Source organism: Phoenix dactylifera, chromosome 2 (assembly GCF_051530095.1).
Source record: "Phoenix dactylifera cultivar Ajwa chromosome 2, Ajwa_hap1_PhDact_Kaust_v1.1, whole genome shotgun sequence".
In the NCBI taxonomy this organism is placed as follows: Eukaryota; Viridiplantae; Streptophyta; class Magnoliopsida; order Arecales; family Arecaceae; genus Phoenix; species Phoenix dactylifera.
Genome location: NC_143191.1, coordinates 6,836,244 through 6,861,453, shown reverse-complemented (window position 1 = coordinate 6,861,453; position 25,210 = coordinate 6,836,244). Strand labels below are relative to the sequence as shown.

Below are 25,210 nucleotides of genomic sequence, written 5' to 3'. Positions count from 1 at the left end.
TGAAAGGATTTGTAGTCAGATGCAGAGAGATGGAGCGACATATAGGTCCTTTGAGATGGGATTTATTTTTTGAAGTACTCTAAGATGGGGTTTATAGCAAAGCCTTACAATGTTGGGATCCAAGTTGAACAGAATCTGGACCTTAAGGAAAAACTGATTAAGTTATTATGAAAAAAGTGGGAAAATATAGTCATTTTATATAAGTTATTATGTTATAATAGGATTGAAGACAATGACTGATTTAAGTATGATTCTCCTATTACAAGTTAGATGCGCAGGATTTCTTCAAGTAGATTCAATGGTCCAGATTGCTTCCGGACAGAAATCCATGGGCACTTTTTTATATCATAATGGACATGTTTAAGCCACTTTTCTGCTTCTTGGCCATGCTATATAACAGTCTGCAGGCTTTTGAGTGCATCTTGCATCTTGTCTGAGACCTTTGGAAAATCAAACCTTACTGACCACTTGCCCTTGGCTTGGTCTGTTTTTATGGGAACGCATTTCAAGCATTCTGATTTCCATGTTTCATTGTGTACACTAATTCAACATTGTTATTCAAATACGGATAAAGCAGGCACATATTATCTGACAGGAGCTATAAAAAGCTAATTTGATGGCATGATATATGTACAGAAAGCACAGGGGTAACCTAATGGAAATATATTTGCCTTTTTCATGAATAATAAACTACTACCTGCCAAAAGACTTGAGAAACATATACTCTATTCTCAGTCTTAATTGCTAGGATTGTAATTGCAAATCTGTAAAACACTGCATAGATGGCTTACTGTGGTAGTCGAAAACGCAAACAACATCATGATAAGATCTTCAAAGTTTAGAGTACATTTTACTAAATCCAGACAATTTAGAAGTGACAATGACACACCCTTTACTTCATGGCTGCTGTGTGCCCTCTGAATTGTTACATGATTATTAGACCAGAAGAGTAGGAAAAATGTTCCCATCAGATTGGCCTCTGATTGTTTAGTGAATATTCACAAAGTGTCTGGGTAAATGATACGAAGGATTGTGCACACCATTTAAGGCTAAAGGTTGTCAGTCATATATCTGCTTCCCGGAATATTAGTGATGCTCCATTGAGGTCACCGAAAAAGTTCAAAAACAACTTAGAAATGAGAGCAAGTAAGGAACTAGCACCCCCCCCCCCCCCCCCACCCCCCAAGTCTCCCTGAGAGAGAGAGAAATATGGAATATGGATGATGGTTTTAAAAGGAGTTTAAAGTGAAGAAGAGAGAAGAAGAAAAGAAAAAGGGTAAGTGGAGTAGGGTGCATATGATTAGGACATCATACCCAACGAAAATTCGTGAATTTACCCAATTTGTCTAATCTTACTGAAAAACAGTGTTATAAATTTCTATATTTTCTGAAAAGAGTATAAAGGGTCTAATATAGTAGGACCCAAAGGCATGGTCCTCGGCCCAACAATCATCACAACATGAGAGAAACATGAACAATCATGATTAAGTTAGCAGCCCATGAAACAGCTCATCATGCCATAACGCGGGAATTCCTAAACATTAAAGAAGCACAAGTAGAACTTCATTGATGATGCTTTAATTAACAGCAAGGTTCGCCATCTTGGTACCGAACCCCGTACCAGTGTCACACAAGCACTGTGTCGTTATGGTATGGTATGGATTTTTTTCGATGTACCGAGTGTCGGTATGCCGCCCGTACCGGGTACCGGTGCCGAACTAGTATGGTATGATATGCCCCGCACCACCCGGTTTGGGCCATATGGCGAACCATGATTGGCAGGGTCATAAGTTCTAAAGTTGTTGCCACCTATTTTCTATATTGTTTGTCCAACATTTTGTACTTAAAAGACAAAACTAACATCAGCTAAAACTAAAAGTGATCAGCAGGTTACAAGATAGTACTGTGTGAATGATAGAAGATAAATAATAAGAGGTAGATTTTCCAATCCACAGATAGATGAGAAAGAGAACAATTTAAAAAACCATATTATGTTTGTGATGTAAAAATCCAAAGTCATTATCGTAATAGATGTTGCAAATCCTATGGAAGCAGAAAATGGTGAAGATTGGGAAGAGTAGATATTTGATGCAGTTTATGTGTCGGTCAGTGAATGCCATATGAAATCTGCATGTGTGCTGGTTCAGGGGCTTAAGCTCAGAATAATACTTTAACTAGTGCTTACCTGACTTTGTAGTAGGGTAGTAACAAGATTTCTGCACACCATGATGACATTGAACTAAATTCATGCCATTGTGCTGTATTAGACAACCAACATTCCTAGCATAAGGCTAAGATGTGGAGCTAAATTGCAATACCGACATAGTCAGATTTAGTTCAAAATAAAGAAAGGTATAAAAATCTTCTCTTCCATAAAGGTAGTAGTAGCATTTGAAACTTGGTCCTAAAGGGAAAACATCTTGATAGTAATGGGAATCATCCATTATTAAAGGAATCCTAACTTTTGGTGCAAGGGTTGATCCTAATGGACTGATAGATTTTAACCTCACTTTCTTCGAAATCATCCATGCAAATATATATGTTTGCAACAAGAAAAAATCTTCAGGTCATTGGCCCTTTCTAAATTCTAATGTACCATCTTATACTTTCGTCAAATTTTCACTATAGTATGTGGTGGGCCATTGGTATGGTTCTGTGTAGTGGAATAAAATAATAAACATGGGACAAGATCGCTCTTTTCAATGAATCACCATGAATATATGAAATACACGCATAATGGGAGATATATATGCATGCTAGGAGATATTGAGGTTGGGAAATCCATAATCCTTTGCGAATTACTATCCTGAGATGCTTCAATCGACGTATCTGTACAGCTTTTCTTAGCTCCAAGTCTCTAGCAACTGCAGGACAAAGGAATGCTCTGTAAGGAAAGCTTGCTTGATCAACCATCTCTCTTGTTCTTGACCCTTGGAGAAAGAAGACCCTTAGGCATGCACCTTTCTCTCTCTCTCTTGGTGGTGTGTGAATTGCTTAGGATGCTTGAACCCGTAGGATGCCTCCCCTATATAGAGGAGGAGATGTGCCGAGGTTCTATGCTAGGCACTCTGAAGTCCCCCTAGAGTCCTAACTAGACTGCCAAAAGAGGGCATACCCAGCCAAATCAATAGGGAATCGGGACGGTTCCTTTTGTCCGTTTGATGTAGTGGCTGAACCCTCTACTGACCCTTTGGTTTAATTAAAATTGGCTCAATTAACTCAGTTCAATCCTCTCATCCGGATCAATTAACCCTGCTTAATCCACTCATCCAGATCAATTAACCCTCTCTCTTGGGCTTGGTTCCCACTCATTTCACGATAATGAGACCCCTTTATCTCTTGATTTTGAGAGACCGCCTCCCATCTCCCACTCATGATCATTGTGCTCCTCCCCTCGCGACTGCTTGGAGTGCTCAATCTGCCCCTTTCATCTGCCGCTTGGCTCAATCCATTGCTCGCTCTCCCCTCCGCCCCCGCACCGGTAACATCCGCCCTCTCCCTCCCTCTCTCTCTCTTGCTTGGGTTAGGATTAGGGTTTCTTTTGCTCTCCCCTTTCCTCCCTCTCCCTCTCCCTCTCCCTCTCCCTCTCCCTCCCTCTCTCTCTCTTCTTTTCTCCTCGCCCTCCTCCCTCTTCCTCTCCCTCTTTGGTTCTCCCTGCATCGGTATGTGTCTGAATAGAATGGTTCGGATGCATACCATGCCGAACCAGTCACTGGCTAATACCCTCTCCGGTATCAATTCGATGAACGTTGATACCGCCCTATATAAGGAATCCAAGCTAGATTCCAGCTTAGGAGAAAAGGGAGTGCTAGCCGTAGAGCCTTGCCCCCTTCTAGAGGGTGCATGTCTAGCGCCTTTAAGAGGCACCTTAGAATGTAGGGATATTAGCTCTAGGGGTCTTCTAGATGCGCCCCTTTCAGTGGCACTATATTCAATGGGATGGCGGCCACCTTCTTTGGTTGGTTGGCCCTACTTGTATTCTATCCAAGTGGAGTAGGGTTGACCTAGGTTCAGTTTGACTTGACCCGACCTAGTCCAATCCAGTCCAATCCTTTTATCTAGATTGTTTCTCTAGCCCAATCTCTTCTTTGATTAAATCCAGATCTTTCTTAATACAATATGCGAGACAACAATTAATTGGAATCTCATTCCATTTGACTTGGAGATAGATGACACATGATATAGATGTGTTGCTAGGATACAACTCAAGTTCCTGCTCACCAAAGATTTGTCCCTTTAGGTCCACTTAGTCACATATTAACTACCTGGTCTAGCATATAGATATGGCATCTAGATCATATTACCAAACTTCTTGATGAGTAAGATAAAACCTACTGATCTTCCTGTTCTCGTACAAGCTTGGTTCTGCAATTCAGTCTACCATCATGCTAGTGTCCCTGTATGACCATTGAGTATAGTGTTGTTCAACTTGTATGCAGTTTTATGACCCATTAAAACTCTACTTTGTGTTAGACATTTTTTGACAACTATTCAAGTGAATCCCTTTTGAAAGTAATTAATTACTAACATAATATTTTTGTAAAATAATTATTTTTAGAATCTTTCAAGTTATTGCTTGGCGAATCAAATATGTATGACACATTGTCAAAAAATCGGTACCAAGCACCGGGCACTATACTGGTTTTTCAGCAGGACGATTCGGTACGGACCATGCCAGGCCCGTACCGAGAGAGGGCACGACACCATGGGAGAGGGAAAGAGAAAAAGAGAGCAAGCGGGGGAGGGAGGTCGGAGAAGGGTGGCGGATGTCGGTGGGGGCCGCGGGGGGGGCAGCGGAGGCTGTGGCAGGCAACGCCGCTGCACCCCCCCTGCGCCCTCCATCGGCCTCCCGCAGCCCTCCGCCGGCATCCGCCACCTCTTCTTCTCCCCCCTTTCCCGCTTGCTCTCTCCTTCCTTCTCCTTCTCTGGCTCTAGCAAGTGTCTCGTTTTTACAGTCGAAACTGTACCGGTGAGCCATCGGTATGACTCGGAATAGGTGGAACCATCCGGCTTGGGACGGTTCCGCCGATCTTGGTCTGACAATGTCTCTGTTCTAATATGGACACTACTATTCATGTTGGATGACCTAACCCTCACAAGCATCTAGATCTAGTAAACTACTGCACTCCCAATCAAGGACAAAGTCCATGATTCTAGGCTATCATGGTCGATACACATGCAAATTTACTAACCTTCATAGTACAACAAGATGTCCTTTTTTTTAGGTCAAGGTACCACTTGCAAAAGGACCTTGTGTTTATTTCCTGATTCATCTAATGAACTAAAATTTCTTCCAAGTATCCAAAACGAATGATCTAGGTAGAAGGGCTACCAATCATCTCAAATTCTCCCTTACTTTACGCATACATGTGCTAATTATTCTATGAAGAATATAACATAAATGTGTAGGATAACAACTTCCATTTATATATGGATTATTCTAGCACAAGGAAAGTCCATCCTTCCTCCTGGAACTTTTTGTGAACCAATGACACCCTTTAGCTAACCAAGATGAATCCATAATTTGAAATGTTAACTAATAGCCATAAAAATAATTATGTTTTTTGAAGATGGAATGACATGAGTGTTTGGTTTGGTATCATAGACTATTTCTGCTATAAGCTAGGAGAATAACTAGGTGGAGTCATATCTCTCTTACTCATTGAAATTCTTTTGAAGGAACCTTTTTGAGATAACCAATTCCATATACCTCTTTAGCATATCATTAGTACTTACTAGCACTTCAATGCCTATTTCCGGAGGTAAAAGAGTAACCGGTCATCTCGGTCTAAAGTCAAAAAACTCCCAGCGAGCTCTATAAGAGGCATATTAAGGTACGCCATACCGTACCGAATCAGGTGGTATGGGGTGTACCCAAGGATTGCCGAACCGGTACCGGGTGTCGTACTAGTCAACGATCGATTCCGCTTGGTATCGAGAGAAACGAACTGGAGCAGGAAAAGACAAAGAGAAAGAAAGAGCGAGTGGGGGCGGGAGCGTCTGCTGCCCTCCCCGGCCTCCACCGGTCCCCCGTGGCCCTCCATAGGCGTCTGCGGCCGCTTCTTCCCCCTCCCTCCCCCGCTCGCTCTCTCTTTCTCTTCATCTTCTCCGGCTTCGGTAGCGAACCAGTTACAAAGCCGGAACCGTACGGGTAGGCCACCGGTATGGTTTGGAATGGGCGGAACCGTCCGATTCGGAATGGGCGGAACCGTATGGTTCCGTATTTTTTGGATGTACCATATCTTACCGGTTCGGTACCAATACATGATATGGAGGACATACCAACACTTGGTATTGCCGAACCGGCCTCTGTACCGGGCATGTTCCGACATAGTGATAGGGTGGCATTGGTATAGGGCTTGCTGCCGATGTAGCATACCTTAAGGCATATACTTCCGTTCGGTAGCTCCTCTATTCATGCACAATTACAATCGTATTAATAAAAATGGGGTCTGCCTTTGCAAAAACAAGCAGCTCGCCTCATAGGATGGACTGTGGAGGGCCATGGTGGCTTAATGTATAAGCTCTTATATATGCTTAATATAAAATCTCACTTGGGGATAAATAAGCTTCAATGATTTGATCACTAGGATACCATCTAGACGTATAACAGTAATACATCACACACACATAGATTATCTAGATAGACAAAACCACAGACAATCAAACAAGCAAAATGAAAACAGTAAATCTGATCTCCATATGGTGATGGTGGTGCCACAAATACAATCATAAACACATGTCCATGTAGTAATTGATCCATGCCACTGCACCACTCCGATGCATCCCGATCAAGTCCTTGCAGTCTTTCGGTGTGAGAAATACGGAAAGATAAGTACCCCACAGGTGAAAAGGTAAGTGCCTAATTCCTTCACAATTCTTACTGACCTTATATTACATCCTAACAGTGATGTAGAGGGATTTAAATTCAAACACCAAATAAAAGAAAATTATATATATTTACATCACGTTCCACCATACCACATGAGCACTTACTGCTAAAATATCCACTTGCAGAGGTTGGTAAATATCTCATGCACAGAAATATGCAATTATGGCCCATCTATGATGCGAAAACCAATTGATATTGGATTTTATCGAAAAGAGATTCCAAGTGAGATCAAGACCTCCCGCTGAGCAGAGCAGTTTCCTATTATGATTAGTTCTTGATGAGTCCCACCAATCCAAAAAAAAACAATTATCTCATGATACCAATCACAATAGACTTGATACTTCACATCATCTCATGATGCAAGTGAAAACCATGTAATTAATCAACTATTTCAGCAAATACCTGATTTATATTCCTTTTTCTCAGGCCTAAATAATTAAACAATAAAGGGAAGTAAGTGACAAAGCCTATATAACTTCCAAATAAGCACATTTGCTCCTAGAATTGGTCTAGGTTGTCTTCAAGTTTCCAATCATTACAACTTTACAATGATATGAAATAGGCTATATAAGATATGCATATTAATTTCTTTTAGTCTAATACTAATCCAACCAACGATTGAGCTTTAAAATAGACTATATAATTGTCTCTAATTTTGTGACAGGTGTCAAGGTAAACTGGTCATCATATGACCTAACTAGGTTTTATTGGGTAACATATACTTGCTGAAACTTAAACCTGATGTAATGTAGTGCTAATCCTCATAAAACCTGATTCAAATCAGAGATTTAGAGATCCTAATTACAGCCATAACATTTAATTCTGAACTTGTAAAAATTTGATTGCAAAATAGTGAACATATTGGTCGCTGGTGCAATGATGGCACTTGGTGTAGTGAGTCAACCCTAGCTAAAATTATACCCCTTCCTTTTCTGTTCTAAATTCAACATGATATAAACCAAGATCAAAGGTTAATAACATCAGAAAATTTTCATATCTTAGAAGAAAACATGCAACTAAAATCTTTTGCGCAAACTGCTGTTTGCCGAGGTGAAAAGTAGGGCTGCATACATGCCATTAAGTTGGCTGAGTAGGGATGACCTAATAGGATGGATGCACACCACTAATATTCTCTTAGACATGCCTGGTTTGATGCCTAAAAGGGTCCAACCTAATAGGATCATGGCTGCTTATGTCTGGTCTTAAAAAGATTTTCATTGGAGTCTTAGTCCAACTAGGATTGCTATGAGACTTACTTTTATATGACCCTATCCTTTTCTGGATCTAGTTAGGAGTGAAAAGGGCCGCAGCTCTCAAAGAAGCCTTGTACAACAGGTGTTTGGGGTTCCATAAAAACTTAGAATCCCAACCTGATTGGGATTGGATGTGGCTGGCATTAAATTGAAAAGCTGACTTTGATTAGGACAGGTTAGCAAGGAGACATCCTTATCCTGACTATGGGAGTCCAAGTTAATGCCACAGTGTCCTGATTAGAATTATTCCTAATTTAGAATGAGTCCAAGATGACAAGGCCAGCTATAAATAAGGTACCAAACCCAATTGGAATAGGAGACTATGTCCTAGATATTAGGGGATAGAGTTGGAATAAGACTAGAACTTCCCATGTGGCTAAGTATTAGGGCTGGTCACTTGAGGCTTTGATCGAGGACGCTTGAGCGACTTGTTTCCATGCATGGGAGAGCATGTACTTAGTCATCAAAACAAAGAGAAACTGCCTCCAAACAATCCGAGATGGGGAAATGAAGGTTTCATTGGATCAGACAAGGCCTCAAGGATTGATAGGAAACCCTAGAGTTCTCTCCAAACAGAACTACAGTTTTCTCATATATGGCCTCATGATACTTATAAATGAGTTTAGATGTGTCTCCTATCCATATAGAGGGCTTCATGGCTTCGCTACAAGCATAAGATACAAGTACTACAAACTGAAAAGCCTCAACACAAGTGATTTTGTCAGATTTAATGAAAATTCAAAATGATGAACATACATCTATCCTATTCCTAATAGGACTTCATGGACATCTATCCTATTCCTAATATGAACATACCCTTCTTATTTCATCTAATTAAGAAGAAGACTCAAAAAATCAGATTTGGAATATATCTATAGTGGATACAATCATGTAAAAGTGAGGAATAAATTGATGAAAATGGATATATATGATTGATAGCAGTTAGCACCTATTCATGCAATTCAAGCCAATGAGAGGAATACCTTCAGATCTATTAAATAAGAATCAGATCTTAGCTTTTTCTTGTATATTAAAATTGAATTCATGGCCTTCCTTTGTCATCCAGTGAGATCAATGCCATGTAAACTCGACCGATTTATGATATGGTGCAATACTATGCATGTGACATTGGAGAGAGGGAGAGAAGCGGAGGAGGAGAAGGCATTGGAAGAGAGAAGGGGATATCTCAATATTCTGTAATCTCAATAATTCAATTTGTATGCTCAATTAGCATAGCAATAGGTTTATATAGACAACCCAAAACCCTTCGCATAAAAATAAAATACTAGAGTCTAATTTTAGAATTCACAAAATTCTAGTTCCAAATAAATTTTTCTAATTTTCAAATAAAATAAAATTTTTAATATCTGTATTTATGCCTAATACATGTGCACCTAGATTTCTTATTAAGGGGCGGTCCTCCATCAGTATGATTAATAAATTCTTGCTATAAATCAATATAAATCAAAAGTTTTGCAATCATGTTTTTTATGATAATCACCTTTTGCTAGAGATGAAAAAAATTGACAAACCATATCTCATGCAATCTATGTGATGCACAATTAGAATTATCCAAAACAAACATGAATCCATACAGATCTATCATAAAACATAGATATGTTGTTACAGTGGAAATCAAATCTCATCTGGAATGAAACTGTGGCCTAATACCACTTGTAGAACTGGTAGGCCCTCCAACATGGTTTTCTGCAGTGGAATAAAATAACAAACGTGGAATGGTACCACTCTTTTCGATAAACCACCATGAATATATTGAATACATGCATAATTTGAGAGATATATACCTGCTAGCATGATTCGCTGTACCACCCCGAATCGCCTGGTTCCGAACGTACTTAGCAATACCTAGGGGAACTGGAACGCTTCCGTCTCACAGTTCGAGACACCGCCAAGAGAGGAGTGGGAGAAGGAGAGAGGAAAAAAGAAAGAGGGAGGTAGAGAGAGGCTGAGAGAGCCCCTCTTATCCAGCCGAAGCATAACAGGATAGGAGCCCCTATTTCGAAACTAAATAGGGGCTCTGGCCTCTTTTTTTGAATTTTTTAAGTGAAATCGGTAGCAAGTTAAAAAAATTCCAAAAAAAGAGAGGCCAGAGCCCCTATTTCATTTCGAAATAGGGACTCCGCTCTTATCACACTTCGGTCGGAGGAGAGGGGGCTCAAAAGCCCTCTCTCCCTCTCTTGGCCTCTCTCTCCCCCTCCCTCTCTCCCTCCTCTCCTTCCCTCTCCCTCTCCTTCCCTCCCTCTCCCTTTTCCTCTCTTTCTCCCTTTCTCCCTCCCTCTCTGATTTTTCTTTGTTGGTACATGCTGGAATGGCGTGGCATGATACTGTACCATACCGTCGGTCTACCAGCATAGGTGCTGGTTTTGGTACTATGGATCTTGTTTGCTAGGAGACACCAAGGCCGTGAAAGCACATGACCATATGAGAATGACCGTCCTTAGTTTCTTCAGGACACATGCTTATTTTGAGCCTTACTTAACTATGCATCTCCAACAACCACAAACCAAGGGAATGCTCTGCAAGAAAAACTTGTCTCACAAACAAGATCTTTCGTACCGACTTGTACTGCACTGTACTAAGGATATTGTACTGGTACAATATCGAGATTTGGCTTAGTATATTATCTAAACCGAGCGAAAGTAATAGCAGTACAAAATTGTCATTCTAAATGACATCAAAGGATAAAGAACAAGGTACCAAGTTACCAAGTTACCAACTACCAACTGTATTGTTAACTTGTAACCAATTATTTGCCTATTGCTGTATTTTTCTAAAGAAAAAGGAAATATTTATTGTTAGTTTTTATGATGAAGTACTTGATTCACATGCACACATGTTATAGTGGCAATCAACTGACAGATATATTAAATGATTTATAATATTGGATTTCTGTAAATTAGTTAAAATTATACTTAATTATTGAAAGTGTGTCCACTGTCCAAAAATAGTCTAAAGAAGTATATTAGTTAAAGCAAGGGATTTGAATAAAGTAGTATGTTGATAAGTTACATACTTTATGTTTCGGCATGTTGGGAGTGTTCATGCATAGTTTTTTAAGTTGTGGCTGAAACCAACCCATTTCAAAGTGGTTTGGTTTCAGATTCAAGACTAAGCAGAAATTGACCTCTCGGTTTTGAGTCTTGGACAATTCACTTACTAGCTTCAGTCCAATTGCGCAAATTTCAGTGACCAGTTTCAAATGACTGACCAAAACCTCTTATTTATTGGTGATACTTTTATAGATTATTTTACATCTTAGTTTCATGTTGAGATCAATTATTCACTTTAAGTCATTTTGGTAATTACCGTCAGTTCTGGTTTACATTTTTTAAAGACCTTTTGGGTTATAAGCAGGAGTTCTGATTTTTTTTTTACTTTTAAAATAAAATTCTTTAGCCTTTGTATATTGCTCATTTTAGTTACTTTTTAGACAATATTAGTCTGATCGATTACATATTTAAGCATGGTCTGCCGAATTGGACCAGACCCCATATCAAATTGAACCGGTGCGGAACCAACACGGTCCAAATGGTATTTTTGAAAAATGCCATGAACCGCTGCAAACTAGGCATTTGAAGCAAAACCGAGCGATTCAGACTAGTGCAAATTGCTCGGTACGTACCGGTTTGAAATGGTTTGCCTCCCTCTCTTTTCAAAAGGCTTGCATTTATGGTCTGTCGAACCAAGGTGAACTGCCTGGTTCACCCCGTACCAAACTGATAGCCAACCAGTACGGATCTCAGTACCAGTTTGGCTAACCTTGTTCTTAAGTATATATCTAGATAAAGACATCTCATGAATCTTAGAATATAAATAGATTAAAATAGGTGTCCCATATCGGTGTGTACCATATTGTATCGAGCATACTATACCATAGTGGTACCAAACTAAGATTCAATATAGAGGTTTATCAAGTCTCGGTATGCCGAACTGACCCTATATCGGGCATACTGGCACTTTACCAGCATAGTACCATTATGGAATTTGGTGCCGAGAAGGCAAACCTTGTTAAAAACCAACAAACAAGACTAATTCAATAAGTTTAAACATCAAAGGAGGAAATGGAAAGGACATAAAATTGATCATTTCCACATAAAATCGATTTCATTATGAAATTAAATATGGGATATGGATGACTTGCATTGTGTTCAATATTAGACAATTGATATCCCCCAGGAGTGGTACTATTGATTCATGTCTCAAACATTTAGCTTGAAGAGCCATTTTCATAAGGTTTAGCAGATCCTTGTTGCAATTTTTAAGAACATATGAAGCAATTAGAAGTTTAGTTCCAAGGAATTCAAGAGAACATTTAATTTTATGATGTATGAAATTCTCAATCTCTTGGACCTTATAGAAATCTTTAAGAGCAGACAACATTAGTTTGGAAAGTTCATATGCCATTTCAGTTTGCTTTGGTTTCATTTTTAATGGCATACTCTTTAAATACCTAGTTTCTTGATGTGGAGCTGTTAATAGAGCATACTGTCTTGATGGACATAGAGAATGACATCCAAAGAACTATGACTAGTTAATTTTACATGTATAAATCAAGATTTGCCGTACCGATACCAGACCCATACCGGTGCTACACTAGCATAGTGTCGATACGGTACGATACAGGTTTTTTTGGCGTACTAAGAGTTGTTACGCCACCCGTAGGTATATATGAGGCAGCCAAATTAACCAATCCCACATCCTACTTTGAGCATGTAAAGTTCAATTGGTAAAATGTTTATCATGCAATACTATGTGCATCTTTTGAGGCTTTTGATCAAGATTCCCTAAATCAAGGTTTGCCACATCAGTTGGAAAGGTTTCTAATATCTCTTGCCTGGTGATCCCAACGTCTAAGCATGTGGCATTTCTTTACAAATGGTGAAAGAAGTGAAGCTATATATTGTAAAATTTGTTGTCATGGCATTACTCTGACATTCTGCTCAATTTACTTAACTAAGTGAATGTTCTTTGATATCGTAGACCACATATATTTCTGCCGTTTATATATATAAAAAGGATATGAATGACAATTAGCAAATTCTTGGTGTGAGGCATAGAATTGTTCTTTCTTTTAACCTGAATAATTGAATGGTAAAAGATGCTTGCTTCTATATGGTGTAGACTTCTTATTTGTGTCTGTTTCTTTCTGCAGTGGTGAGAAGGTTCAAGACATCAACTGGTCTGACATTATAGAAATTAAAGGAAAAGTGAGGCTACATGCATTTGAAAAATTTATTCAGGAGCTTCCTCGCTCACGCAACCGCGCATTAATGGTAATATTTTTGTTTGAGTGCTCAATGATGTCACTCTCAAGCATAAGCCATCTACCTTTCTTGTGACCAAAATGATATCTTGAAATTGACCTAGTTTGCATAATTTCATAGCATATATCACTAAATAACAGCTGATAAGTTAACAAGTTTGGATTAACAAAAATGATCTTCCAGCAGCAAGTAGCATTAAGTCATTAACAACTTACAATCATGTCTTTCGTATATGATGGAACATATGGATATCTGTATAAGTTTTTTTCCTTTTTTCAACCTATAGAGACAAAAGCACACCCAGTTTACTATGCATAAATATATCCGCCCGATGTCAGGGCTGAAAACAGATAAGATATTGCTACAAGTATTTCGGTATATCAGAATCATATTCACTTATACAGTTCAACAGATGCAGGTATTGTTGCAGATGTTGATTGGATATTAGAGTACATCCTGATTCTTTCTAAATCTAATGCATTTGGATATGGATAGGATATGCTCGTATTCATAATTTTGTAAAATATACAGCAATGCAAATTGGATATGAGCTATCTTATTTGGTTAAAACAAATATAAATGTGAATCTTTGCATTAAAAAGGAAAAGTTTATATGAATATATGGAGCGTTCATATTTTTCTTTATAAATAATACTGATGGAAGTTCGACTTTAAAATTTCTAAATTTGTCTCAAACATATACATAAATGGGTCCTTTTTTTGGGTATCATAAATTGAGTTAACTGCACACTACATTCAGTGTTTTAGATACTGCCCTTATACATCAAAATACAAAGCTGATACTGATCAGCTGGAAGAGGAGAAGTAAAAGCATGCATTTTACTATGATTATGATTACTTGATATTGTTTATTATAATACATATTTTTCTATTTTTTCTTTAATGAAAGTTTGCCCTTCATATCTGTCAATATAAGTTGTTTGGTGCATAAATAGTTCATACCATGGTATGTTGAACCGGCCCGTACCGGCCGTTTCAACATGTACCATACCGGTTCGGAGCCTCACCGATACGGTTCAGTCATGGAAAACGGTATCGGGCCCATACCGAAAGAACCTAGTCGGAGCTGGGAAGAAGAGAAGGAGAGAACGAGCAGGGGAGGGGGAGAGAAGGAGAGGCCTCCGCCGCCCGCGGAGGACCACGTGGTGCTGGCGGAGCCCGCAGGGGGGCGGCGGAGCCCATAAAAAAAATTGGAGTTTTTTAAGTGAAGTCGACAAGCGACGGCTGTAGTCTCGGCCTCCGCCATGCCCCCCCAAGCCTCCGCTAGCCCTCCGCAGCCCTTCGCGGGCAGCGGAGGCCTCTCCTTCTCCCAACCTCCCCCGCTCACTCTTTTTTTCACCTTGTCTTCTCCGGCTGGGGCTCTTGGTATGGGTTCGATACCAAAACGGTACCGAGAACAATGAACCGGTCCAGTAGGCCACCAGTACATCTACCGGTACCAGTTCGGAATACCTTGGTTCATACCGACCAATATGAAGGACAAATTTTAAAAGAAAATGCTTTAGAAAATTAAGTGTTAGAATAAACAATGTAATAACTAATAATCATATAAATAAAACTATGAATTAACTATTATTAAGATTACCAAGTATTCATCCTTACAATTTGCTAAAATACATATCCTTGAGTGTATGCAAATATGTATACCTATATCCATTTATCCAGAGATCCACATCATATCCAGGTAATGGGTTAATATCGACATTCATATCCATTTTAGAATCTGAAAAAGAATTCTAAATAACATCTGAATTCACTATCCTGGATTCAAAAAACATTTCTGCATTGGTATAAAAATTCATATAGATTTTCATATTCAGCAAATATTGGATGCAATTATGTTGTTTCTGACCTGTTTTTATTTATAAACGGATTCCGGATATGAGATCTCATCTATATTGATCTGAAGTGGTTCATAAATTCTCTAACAAATATGGGGAGCAATTTCAAAGGATCAATATACTTTGTTGGATGAACAGGATTTTTTTTTTTTTTTTTTTTTTTTTGGGGGGGGGGGGGGGGGGCGGTGCTCTGAGCTGAGAATAATCATGGTTCACCATACCGGTCCAAACCGGGCAGCATGGGGTATATTGTACCTTACTGATTCGGTACCGGTATCCGGTATAGCTGGCGACACTTGGTACACCGAAAAGACTCTGTACCATATCGACACAGTATTAATGTGGCACTAGTACGGGTCCGATACCGAAACGGCGAACCTTAGCGAATATGGTTGTTATTCAAAAGCACAAGTGATCATACATAAATGGTGCAGTTGGATCATACATGCTCATTAACTATTACATTAGCAGCAAGTTGACATGCTTGAGAAGCACTATCCTGACATGGGGCCTTAAGAAGTTTCCTATATTTTCTTCTTTTTCTGTACTTCTCTTGGAGTTAAGATCTTCTGATTTGTAGATTGCAGATGGTTCTAATATTTAAATTAGCAGAACTTATGCTAATATTTATTCTGTAAAACACTGACAGTTCCAAATACTGTTTTCAGGTAATCTCCCTGTGTTGGAAGGTTGGAACCTCTAGAGCTGGGCTGACAGGCATGAAGGAGGTGCGGCTAAAAATCAAAATTAGGAAGATATGTTTTGTAACTATGTTCTTGACTTTTAAAATGCTTGTGTTTTACTTTGTCATTGGCAATTACAGGTTGCCAAGATTTACAGAGAGAGCAAGAGGGTTGGATTTGCACAGATCTGCCCTGGTTTTGATCTTTATGTCTGCCCTCGAAGTGACACCATAATCACAATACTTGCAAAATCTGGTTTCTTCAAGGGCATGGCAGCAGTTGAAGAAGACCAGGATTCATTGATTGGTTGTGTTGTATGGCGTAGAAGCCACCCATCATTGAGCTCTGCCCCAAAAAAATTGGACAAAAAAAAGACTTCCATGCAAGAGCATCATCTTCTCTCAACAGATTCTTCCATTGCAGAAGTGAACTCTCCACCCATATCAGAGGCTAGATCAGCAGCTGAGAATGCAACACTCATGGCAAATGAAAGCAACACAACACAGCTAACCAACAATCTATCCAACTCTGGTAGTTTGAAAACAAAATGTGGACCAGGAACTACTTTAATCCCATATAATTCTCCTCTAATTCCAGCTCAACCACTTCATCCACAGAAGCCTGACTCAAGATCTCTGCGAAAGACTATGAGGTGCAATGAGAATTCAAAGGATTGCTCGGAACCAATGCCATCAGCTCCTTCTGGACCACAGCAATTGTTCACAGAGGTTCCGCTAAGGAATATTCGGTCTGTCAATGCCCCATGTAACCCTCACAGTTTTCATTCTGATCCCAATCCAATTGAGCCTCAAGTGGTACGGAAGTCTGATTCAAGCTCTCAGCAGGACTCCATTGCAATTTCTTTACAGGCTGGGACTCGCATCGTACCTCTTCCAGAATCAAAGAAGCCTGTGTTGGGTTCTGAACTGACACAAATTGCTCTTCCTGGACCACCTCCGTTGCCACCAGAAGTTCTACAAAGGCTTATCAGTTCCAGCAGAGCTGCATTAAAGGTTTGTAACTAATACCATCGCCATCTCATGGCATACTCGTATCTTCCAACTTGACTGCCTATTTCAGAAAAATGTCCTTAGCCCCCTTTGCAGGAACCTAATGAACCCATACCCAAGGTTGAGATTCCTTTGAGGCATGTGGCAGAACCAAAGCAAGCTGCTCCAAGTATTGACCCAAGAGTACCTGCTCTTCCTATACCACCTCCATGGCTGTCAAAAGCTCGGAATAGAGCTCCTGGAACTGATGTTGATGACGACTTACCAGAATTTGACTTCAATTCTGCATGTGGAGCACCAGAAACCTCAGCTAGCAGATATCTTCCGTCTGATCATATGCAAGATGCTCCTTTGTTCAACAACAAACAACTCCCTATCCAAATGGCCAAGAATGCAGGTGAGGCCACACTCCATGAATTGCCTAGTGTGAAGCCAAGAGGATCTATACGAATATCACCATCGTCATCATTTCCTGGTGAACCCCTTAATCCCTATCAAGGAGTCACCTTGCCAGCAAAATTTGAAAGTTTTGTCTCAGAAAACAAGCCTGCAGATCAGACCTCCGAGTTATTGATGCAACCATGCACCTTTGAAACCAATAAGGATTCAGTTAGCCCGAGTTCTAATTGCAGATTTTTAAGAAAGAATCACTGGGATGATGATGATGACATGCCTGAGTGGTGCCCATCTGATCTAGAGCACCCAAACCAACCACCACCAAGCTCGACAACCAAACTGCCTTTGCCGGTACTTAAACCAACCTCAGAGATTGCAGCGCCACAGCCCTCACTTAATGCTCCATCCCCAGCATCTCTCTGTCCACCAAAAGGTCAAGGATTTTGTCATGGGTTTCAACTTGGAATATTGGGCCCACGCCCTGCCAGCAACAATCCTGCTGCAGCACCAGTTCAAACAAGACCAACCACCAAATTTGTTCACTCGAGACAAAGGCCTCCCTTGATTCCCAATACAGACCATTCCTTGAGGCCAGGGAATAGAAAGTTTGGTATCAAACCGCCACAATCAAATGCTGATTGGAGATCGCGAATGCCCTGATATCAAACTTGTGGTTTTGTAAAGTTATAGATCATCATGACTCAGTAGATCACCATGTTAACCGTTGGCAGTTGGTGCAGATAAGTATCTTGTAGCTGAGCCTTTATGAAAGCTTTGCAAGGCTGGATCCTGCTTGTAGTCTGGTTCTAAATTCACAGTTGGTTTAAAGTTGGATAGTGATGTTTTTATAAGTTTATGTCATGTTCAGAAAAACTAGTGTATCCGTCAGTCTCATCCATGTTATGTTCATATTGGTTTAGGCAATCTTGTAATGTTTGTGCCATTCTTGTAAGATGAAATGGTGTCCAGGGGTGTTGGCAAGATCATGCACTTTTGCTGCAGTGATCGTAAGGCAGTCCTATGATTGTGCAGTACACCTATAATGGCATTCTGGATGTCAATTTTATGGACTGCTATAATCATGGGTAATTGCAATGTGCAAGTGACTCAGGATGTTGAGCATGGAAGATAGATGCTTCCTAGGCTATACTTTTCAGTGGATGCTGAATACTTTTATTCTGCATATAATCACAAATTTTTTCGCCATCTCAGACTAGAGTTATTCAACAGAGATGTTTCTTCCTTAGGCCACATTTGGTCTCAGAATTGGCAGGTGGAAATGTGCATCAATATTACTTACGTCACATGGACATTGAAACGCTGATTCCGGTAGGTATTAGATACATATAAAAAGGATAAACCCATTCTGAAGCATGGCTTGGTTATTATTTTTCCTAGTCTTGGATATGTGCATGAATAATAAGAAAAAGATTTTTTATATATATTATATGTGTTATATTAAGTTTATATTGAATAAAAGCATATTCAATAATAATATATATCTTATTATATAAATATTATTTATTATATAATTTTTTATTTTATGTTAGTATTCATTATATTCATATTCGATATTACGATGGTATTATATTCTCAATATTAAAGTTTGATATTATATATTAATTTTATAGTTTATGATATTTTATTAATAATATTATGAAAATATTGTAACATTTATATTTTTATATTTTTATATTTGTTTATAGTAAGATTAATGTTATTAAATATTTTACATTATATGTATTAACAGTATTAACTATATAATATTATAATAAATGATTAATATGTCCTTATAAAATCAATATTAATATTACCATATCAAGAATGTTTATGCTATTCCTCATACAAACTATTGTTTTTAAATATAATATAATAATATTATTACACAGCTGTATTATATTAAAATTAATATTGTTGTATGTTATGTTACCTGGCTTTCATTCGTTGGAGATACTTCATTCATTGGAGATTGTCTAAACTTACCCAAATACAGAATCAAAATCAATCACTGTTGGCGATTCCTATGAATGGATTTTCTGGGAATAGGATTGGTGATTCCTGTGAGCCATTTTTTCACATGTTACTCTAGTGTGATATTTTCGATCTCCCCATACCCTTTACTGTCTATAGGTGGTCTCATCCAAAACACAAATTAGAGTCAATCTCTCTTGAGGATTACTAGGAATTGGTTTCCAAGGAAAGGAAAAAATACCATTCCTGATCTCTACTCTTGACAACCAAACAAGGCTTTATCATGGTTAATTTTATTGGAACGGCTTCAGATAGATTTCTTGTTTCACAGGTTAGTCTGGTATGAGATTGTGACATCCTCTCCCCTTTTACCATCTATAACTGTGACAGTCTCCACCATTGAATAAGATAAAGGATGGTGCCTGTTTGTCAATTAGAGGGTTGGATTGGGCGCTGTAGCAGCTCACTGTATCTCTTGCTTTATTGTTGATACTATCTGTTGGAAGTGGGGAAGTGCATGCACCAAATGTGGGTCTACTAAGTATTTCCCCTGATTCTTGTTACTCTAAGGTAATATATTCTGAATAAAATTATTGTTCTAGTTAAGATTTGCAATGGTGTCTAGATTCTAGCTGAACCACTAATTCTTTTAAATTCTGTATTTCCTAGGACACTAGGACTAGATGCCATCATTCTTTAAATTTAGCTTTCTTAGTAGCAGTATTAAAATTATTGTATAATATGTCGTCCTCAGGCAAAACTTACCCTCGGATGGAATAGAAGGGGTGAGAAATTTTAGAGGTGGTTTGATTGCCCTCCTAAGTTGAGCTTCAGGCACCGTTCAGGAGTTTGCTTTTAATAGTAGAAATAGGTATATAATTACTAAATTTGATTGCAAGAAAACATATTTCATGAAAAAGGAGAGTGTTTTATTTCATAAGACTTACTTTCCAGATACCATGATGAAGTATATGTCATCTGGATATAGGCTTTATGATAAAGAAGGGATTATCACATATGAAAACGAATATCTCGGTCCATTTCTTTTTGAGGGTTAATGTCTCGGTCTGTTTCGTTACTTGGCCCCAATTAGGATATCCGAGATATCGGATAGCCTTACATCACAAGGCGGAAAAAAAAAGCCAGCTTGGGTGGGTGGTGGCCCTTGCTTCTCCCAGCCGCAGCTCACCACGATCCAACTGTCATTCGGTATCCACTCAAAAGCCAGCTGTCCGATCAGACTCGAAAGTAAAAACTATCCGTTGGCAACCCAGAAAACCAACGGTCCAATACCAATTCTTGGCTTCTAATATCCATCACCACCTCGAGGAACATGGCTTCCCCACTGATCTACTCCCCCTCCTCTCGCCCTTCTCCTCTCGCCTTCCCCGTCTCCACCAAGAAGAGCTCGGCGGCTTCCCTCGACGGCCCGAAGGCGTGGGGACTCCTCTGTGGGACAAGAAGAAGAGTCGCGGTGATTGTTAACGGCAGCAATGATGAGAAGAAGGGGAAGGGAGGGGAGGATGACCGGCCCTCCTTCAACCCCTTTGGCTTTGTCACCGACAATCCCTCAAGCCGTAGCGCGATCCAGCTCCCAGAATCCCCTGCCGAGGATGGCAACGTCGGCCAGATGCTCTATGTAATGTCATATGTATCCCTCGGCCCTTTTTCTGAATTTTTCCTCCTTGTCCACCTTCTTTGCAATGCAATAAGAAAATATTTCTGTGTTTGGAGTGATCTTATTAGTAAAATGACGAGGTATAGATGCTTGAGAGGATCGCAGTTTCATCAGGACTGTTTTCTTGGAACTTATGGATAAAAAATGGAAATTAATTATTTAAAAAATTGGATATGAGTTATTAGAAAACATTAGAATTTAAGTGGTAAATATAGAAAGGAATGTCAATATATAAAATTCTGTAGACATGGTTAGCATATGATCACATGCAAGGAAGAACTTAATAGAAAAGTGCGGACTGCGGAGATTACTATTAAAGAAAAGGGCAGGCAGGTGGCTGGCAATTGGTTTGATCTTTCCAGGCTTCACTTGTATGGAGATGCATGCATAAAAGGGACCCGCCCCTTTTTTTATCTTAATCTTTTGGTGTTTAAAGATTCTTACTACTCCTCTAATAATGGACTGGAGGGCCCTAAATTGGCGGCGGTCCCTGAGGAGTTTTAGTAATAATCTTGAACTAAACACGCTCTTGTCCAGTAACCATTCCGAGTGGGGCCCAGGACAAAGCAAAAGTTGGAGATACATATTTGATGCACTTAGTACAAGACGGCTGTCATTGATCCCAGTCAGTGGAAGGGTTCTCCATACTGCTGGGTCCTGATAGCATTTTAGGCCTAAAATTGCTTGAAGAACTTTTCAAAAAATTCTATTAGGAAGTTGCATGTGGGTTTACAACCTTGCCCATTGGTCAGCAAATGCTGGGAATAATATTTGGAATATTACTTTGGAGTTTGGAAGCTTTAGGAATGAAAATTAGAATCAAATATAAAACCTTTTTCATTCTTTTGTTGAAAGAAATTGCAATAATATGAAACATGCAAAATCTCACTAATCATTTTATGACTTGTATCATTTTAAAATAATAAGATGCATTATTTAGGTTAAACTGGGATCATAGAAACATTAAAAAATATCAAAAATATCAAAAAAATATTAAATTAGACTTAAAATCATTGAAAAAGTTCAAAAAGATTGATTACCAATTAAATCAACTTAAAAAACTCTATAAAAAAATTGGATGTGCCGCTTTATCCAAGTATATCGTATGTCGGTATGGTATGGTTCTGCACCGACCTGTCCATCGGCGGACCTTAGTTTTATGTATTTCTCGAAGTAGAACATGAAGTATATTTTTTTTGAAAACAATTTTGATTCGAGATGGTTTTCAACTATCAGCCGAACTACGTTAAGGACCCCGCCAATAGGGGTTAAATATTGGCCCTTGTTTAGTCTTGAAGGATGTACACTACAAACGGGATGGCATGCTGGCACAAGGACCCCACAAATATGTGTTAAATTTTGGCAAATGACCTCACCAATGGTTAAATGTTGGCATATTATTAATCTTGAATTACTACAAAAGAATTGCAGTGCTGTAAAAAGAATCCTACCATAGGGATAATGTGGTCATAGTTTATGGCTGACGAGATAAACTTGATATTTTGCAAAAATTAAATTCATGAACGTGAACTTGAATTTTAAAAAAAAATTGAATTTACGTGTATGAAGTTCTAATAACGCTGCATGTCTAGATTTGATATATTCCATATACTTATTTTTATAAAAACTATTATTTATCTTATTGTCTGATTTATCTAGTTAAAGTGTTCATTGCTTACTTGGTTGTCTAGCTCATTATTTGATATTCTACTATTTTACGGATTTAGAGAACTAGTTTGGCATATGGGGTATTGCTATGAGAGAGTGATTGAAGGTAGAGTTTTGACTTCTTTATCATAGATTAGGGTGCCTTAAAAGTTGATGTAAAACTTTGGATATTGTTGGATTTTTGGTTGTTTAATTTAAAATTTGAACTTTAGTTATTTAAATTTATTTCGTTGCTTGAGTTATGATATCACGATGCATCAGTTATCGCATCCTTGGCTTGTGAATTCGGGCTGGGGGTGTGATGTTCAAATGGTATCGGAGTGGAGCTAATCCATGACTTATGTGGAGTAAGAGACCCTGCAGCACAGGCCCATTTGGGCTGACTATACACTAATCGTGGTATTTATGATTGGTTTGTGGTACTTATAATTAGATTTGAATAGATTTGAACTTTTAGCAGGGAGAGTATGTGAAGATCCATGCAGACATGTGTTTAGTACCATATCAGCAATGCACTGGGTAGATCTGGAGACTTATACAAGATCGAGTAATCCATATAATACCTTCCAGGTTGTTTTTTTGGGCGAGGTCCTTTGTCATAAGTATGCCAGAACATCCAAATGTTGGTACGCTACCAAACCAGTGTGTACTGCATCAGTCAAACCAGTATGGCACCCGATACTAGTTTAGCATAACTTTTTTACATCCTTTTTCTTCAAACAGTGCTGCATATGAAACACAATTAGATCTTGCTATAGACTATACGATGACAGAAATGTGATAGAGTAAAGATCTAGATTGCAAGTTGTGTCAATGTTCAGTGTGCCCCTTGGAGATATGACGTGCTTTTAAAATGAGTGCTGAAAATGGACATTGTATATGACGTGCTTTTAAAATGAGTGCTGAAAATGGACATTGTAGATGAGAACATGGAATGTTGACATTTGATTCTTGTATGGGTCAAAAAAAATTTGTAAAAAGTAAAAGGATAAAATAAATGTACAGGTGAACAGCATGAGAGACATAATACATTGCCATGTTTCAAGGCAGTTGGTTGACCACCATGAACAATGTGTTATTCTCACAGTCATAGGAACCTGTAGCTGTACGTGGACTTGCAAATTTGTGACACTCAGCAGTCCATTTGTGTTCTAAGTGATCTTTACATAATTTTCTTTGAAATGTTGATGGTCTTTTGACATGTTTGGATGCATTAACCTTTTTGCTTAAGAGTGTAATGTGGAGATTATCTTGTCCCAAAGAAATAAATGCCAAACATAAGGGCAAAGGTTAGGTACATTTTGTATCTCTATACTTCATGCCAGACTTCTTTATTCTGAGTATACCTTTAAAATGTATTCAGCTAGTTTGTAAGAATAAGTCAGTAGGAGTACTCAATAAGTACACAATCCTTTTCCGTGGCTTGATAAAAAACTTCTTCTTGTTCTTCTAAGATCATTCATATTTGGCATTGCAGAGGTGTTCATATCTCAACCAGCAAAGTACTTTCTTATCCTGTGCTATCTTATATTTTGGAGTCAGTGGCATAATAATTTAGAGTTAGTTGCTGTTTCCTGCCAATTTCCTGACACTTAATGACCTAACTGTTGTTACCATGCTATGTTGTATATTGTTGAATCTAGAGGATAGAAGACAAAGGTAAGGAGTATGGCTCTTATGTCAAATCTGGAAAATTTCGTTGGTTTGTGAGAGAAACAGGTAATTTTTCTTGTGCTGAATAACAATATTTTCTTAAGTAGTAAGATGCTAGCATTTATTTTGAAAAGCAGATTGCAATAACTTGCTGTATGTATTCATTTTTTTAGTACTAGAATTTATAAAATCTTATCTCTTTCATAGTTTTCACATTTATATCCTTTTTATGGTTAGCAAGGTCATGTATAGTTAAGTTCATTTGGATAAACTATGAATCATTTAAATAGGAAAAATGCACGTCGGTTAGCATATCATCCATCAAAATTTCATTGGTATTCTATAACCTAAGGAAGCTTAAACTAGTGTTTTAGGTCCTAATGGGACAAGGAGCGTGCCGCACGTCCTGACCCATTCCTATGAGAAATTGGGATTTAGGTCAGGGATGAGAACCCTTATCCCTTCGGGATCCTCCTATCCTACCTGTCCTATGCATGTCCTGCTCGGGACTCACCAGGATCACGAGTGAGATAACTGGATCTACCCTTCTTCCTACTTATCTCTTCTTGTGAGGGATCCTTATGACCTTGCAAGGTTGCAACTTGCAATAGCATCTTTGAGTTTGATTCAGCAAGAGCGGCTTTCTTCGACATGCACTAGAGGAAGAAATAGGAGAGAGGAGGATGATGAAGGGTTGGCGGCTAGCATCCTCCATATGCATTGGAGGTGAAGAGAAAGGAGAGTGGGTGCTGATGCCGGTGTCAGATGCCTGGCGAGGCAGCACGGAGAGGGAGATAAGCTGTCTCTATCAGTTGAGGAATGCTCTGGCTTTGCCCTTTTTCCTTTTTTGTTTTTAACT

The 25,210-nt window shown here is 38.9% G+C and overlaps 2 protein-coding genes across 12 annotated transcripts in view; both read left to right on the top strand.

Moving 5' to 3' along the window:
- LOC103719542 (uncharacterized) overlaps window positions 1-18,592 on the top strand; it is a 44,967-nt gene extending 26,375 nt beyond the window's left edge. For 4 of the 6 annotated variants that reach the window (XM_008808833.5, XM_008808834.5, XM_088715149.2 and 1 more), the window contains 4 exons: window positions 13,319-13,439; window positions 15,961-16,020; window positions 16,116-16,988; window positions 17,070-18,592. In XM_008808833.5, coding sequence (XP_008807055.4) covers window positions 13,319-13,439; window positions 15,961-16,020; window positions 16,116-16,988; window positions 17,070-18,041 — 2,026 coding nt within the window. In that variant the 3' untranslated portion in view covers window positions 18,042-18,592. The remainder of the gene's footprint in view (window positions 1-13,318; window positions 13,440-15,960; window positions 16,021-16,115; window positions 16,989-17,069) is intronic. The other 2 variants (XM_088715150.2, XM_008808835.5) reach the window with 1 other exon arrangement.
- A 1,790-nt stretch (window positions 18,593-20,382) lies between these two features.
- Window positions 20,383-25,210, top strand: part of LOC103719541 (alpha/beta-Hydrolases superfamily protein) — a 42,628-nt gene continuing 37,800 nt past the window's right edge. For all 6 annotated transcript variants that reach the window (XR_605999.6, XR_016399110.1, XR_015975039.2 and 3 more), the window contains exons 1-2: window positions 20,383-20,991; window positions 24,342-24,417. Coding sequence is in view for 3 of the 6 variants with exons in the window: in XM_026809409.4 (XP_026665210.4) it covers window positions 20,686-20,991; window positions 24,342-24,417 (382 nt within the window). In the remaining 3 variants the exon portion in view is untranslated. The remainder of the gene's footprint in view (window positions 20,992-24,341; window positions 24,418-25,210) is intronic.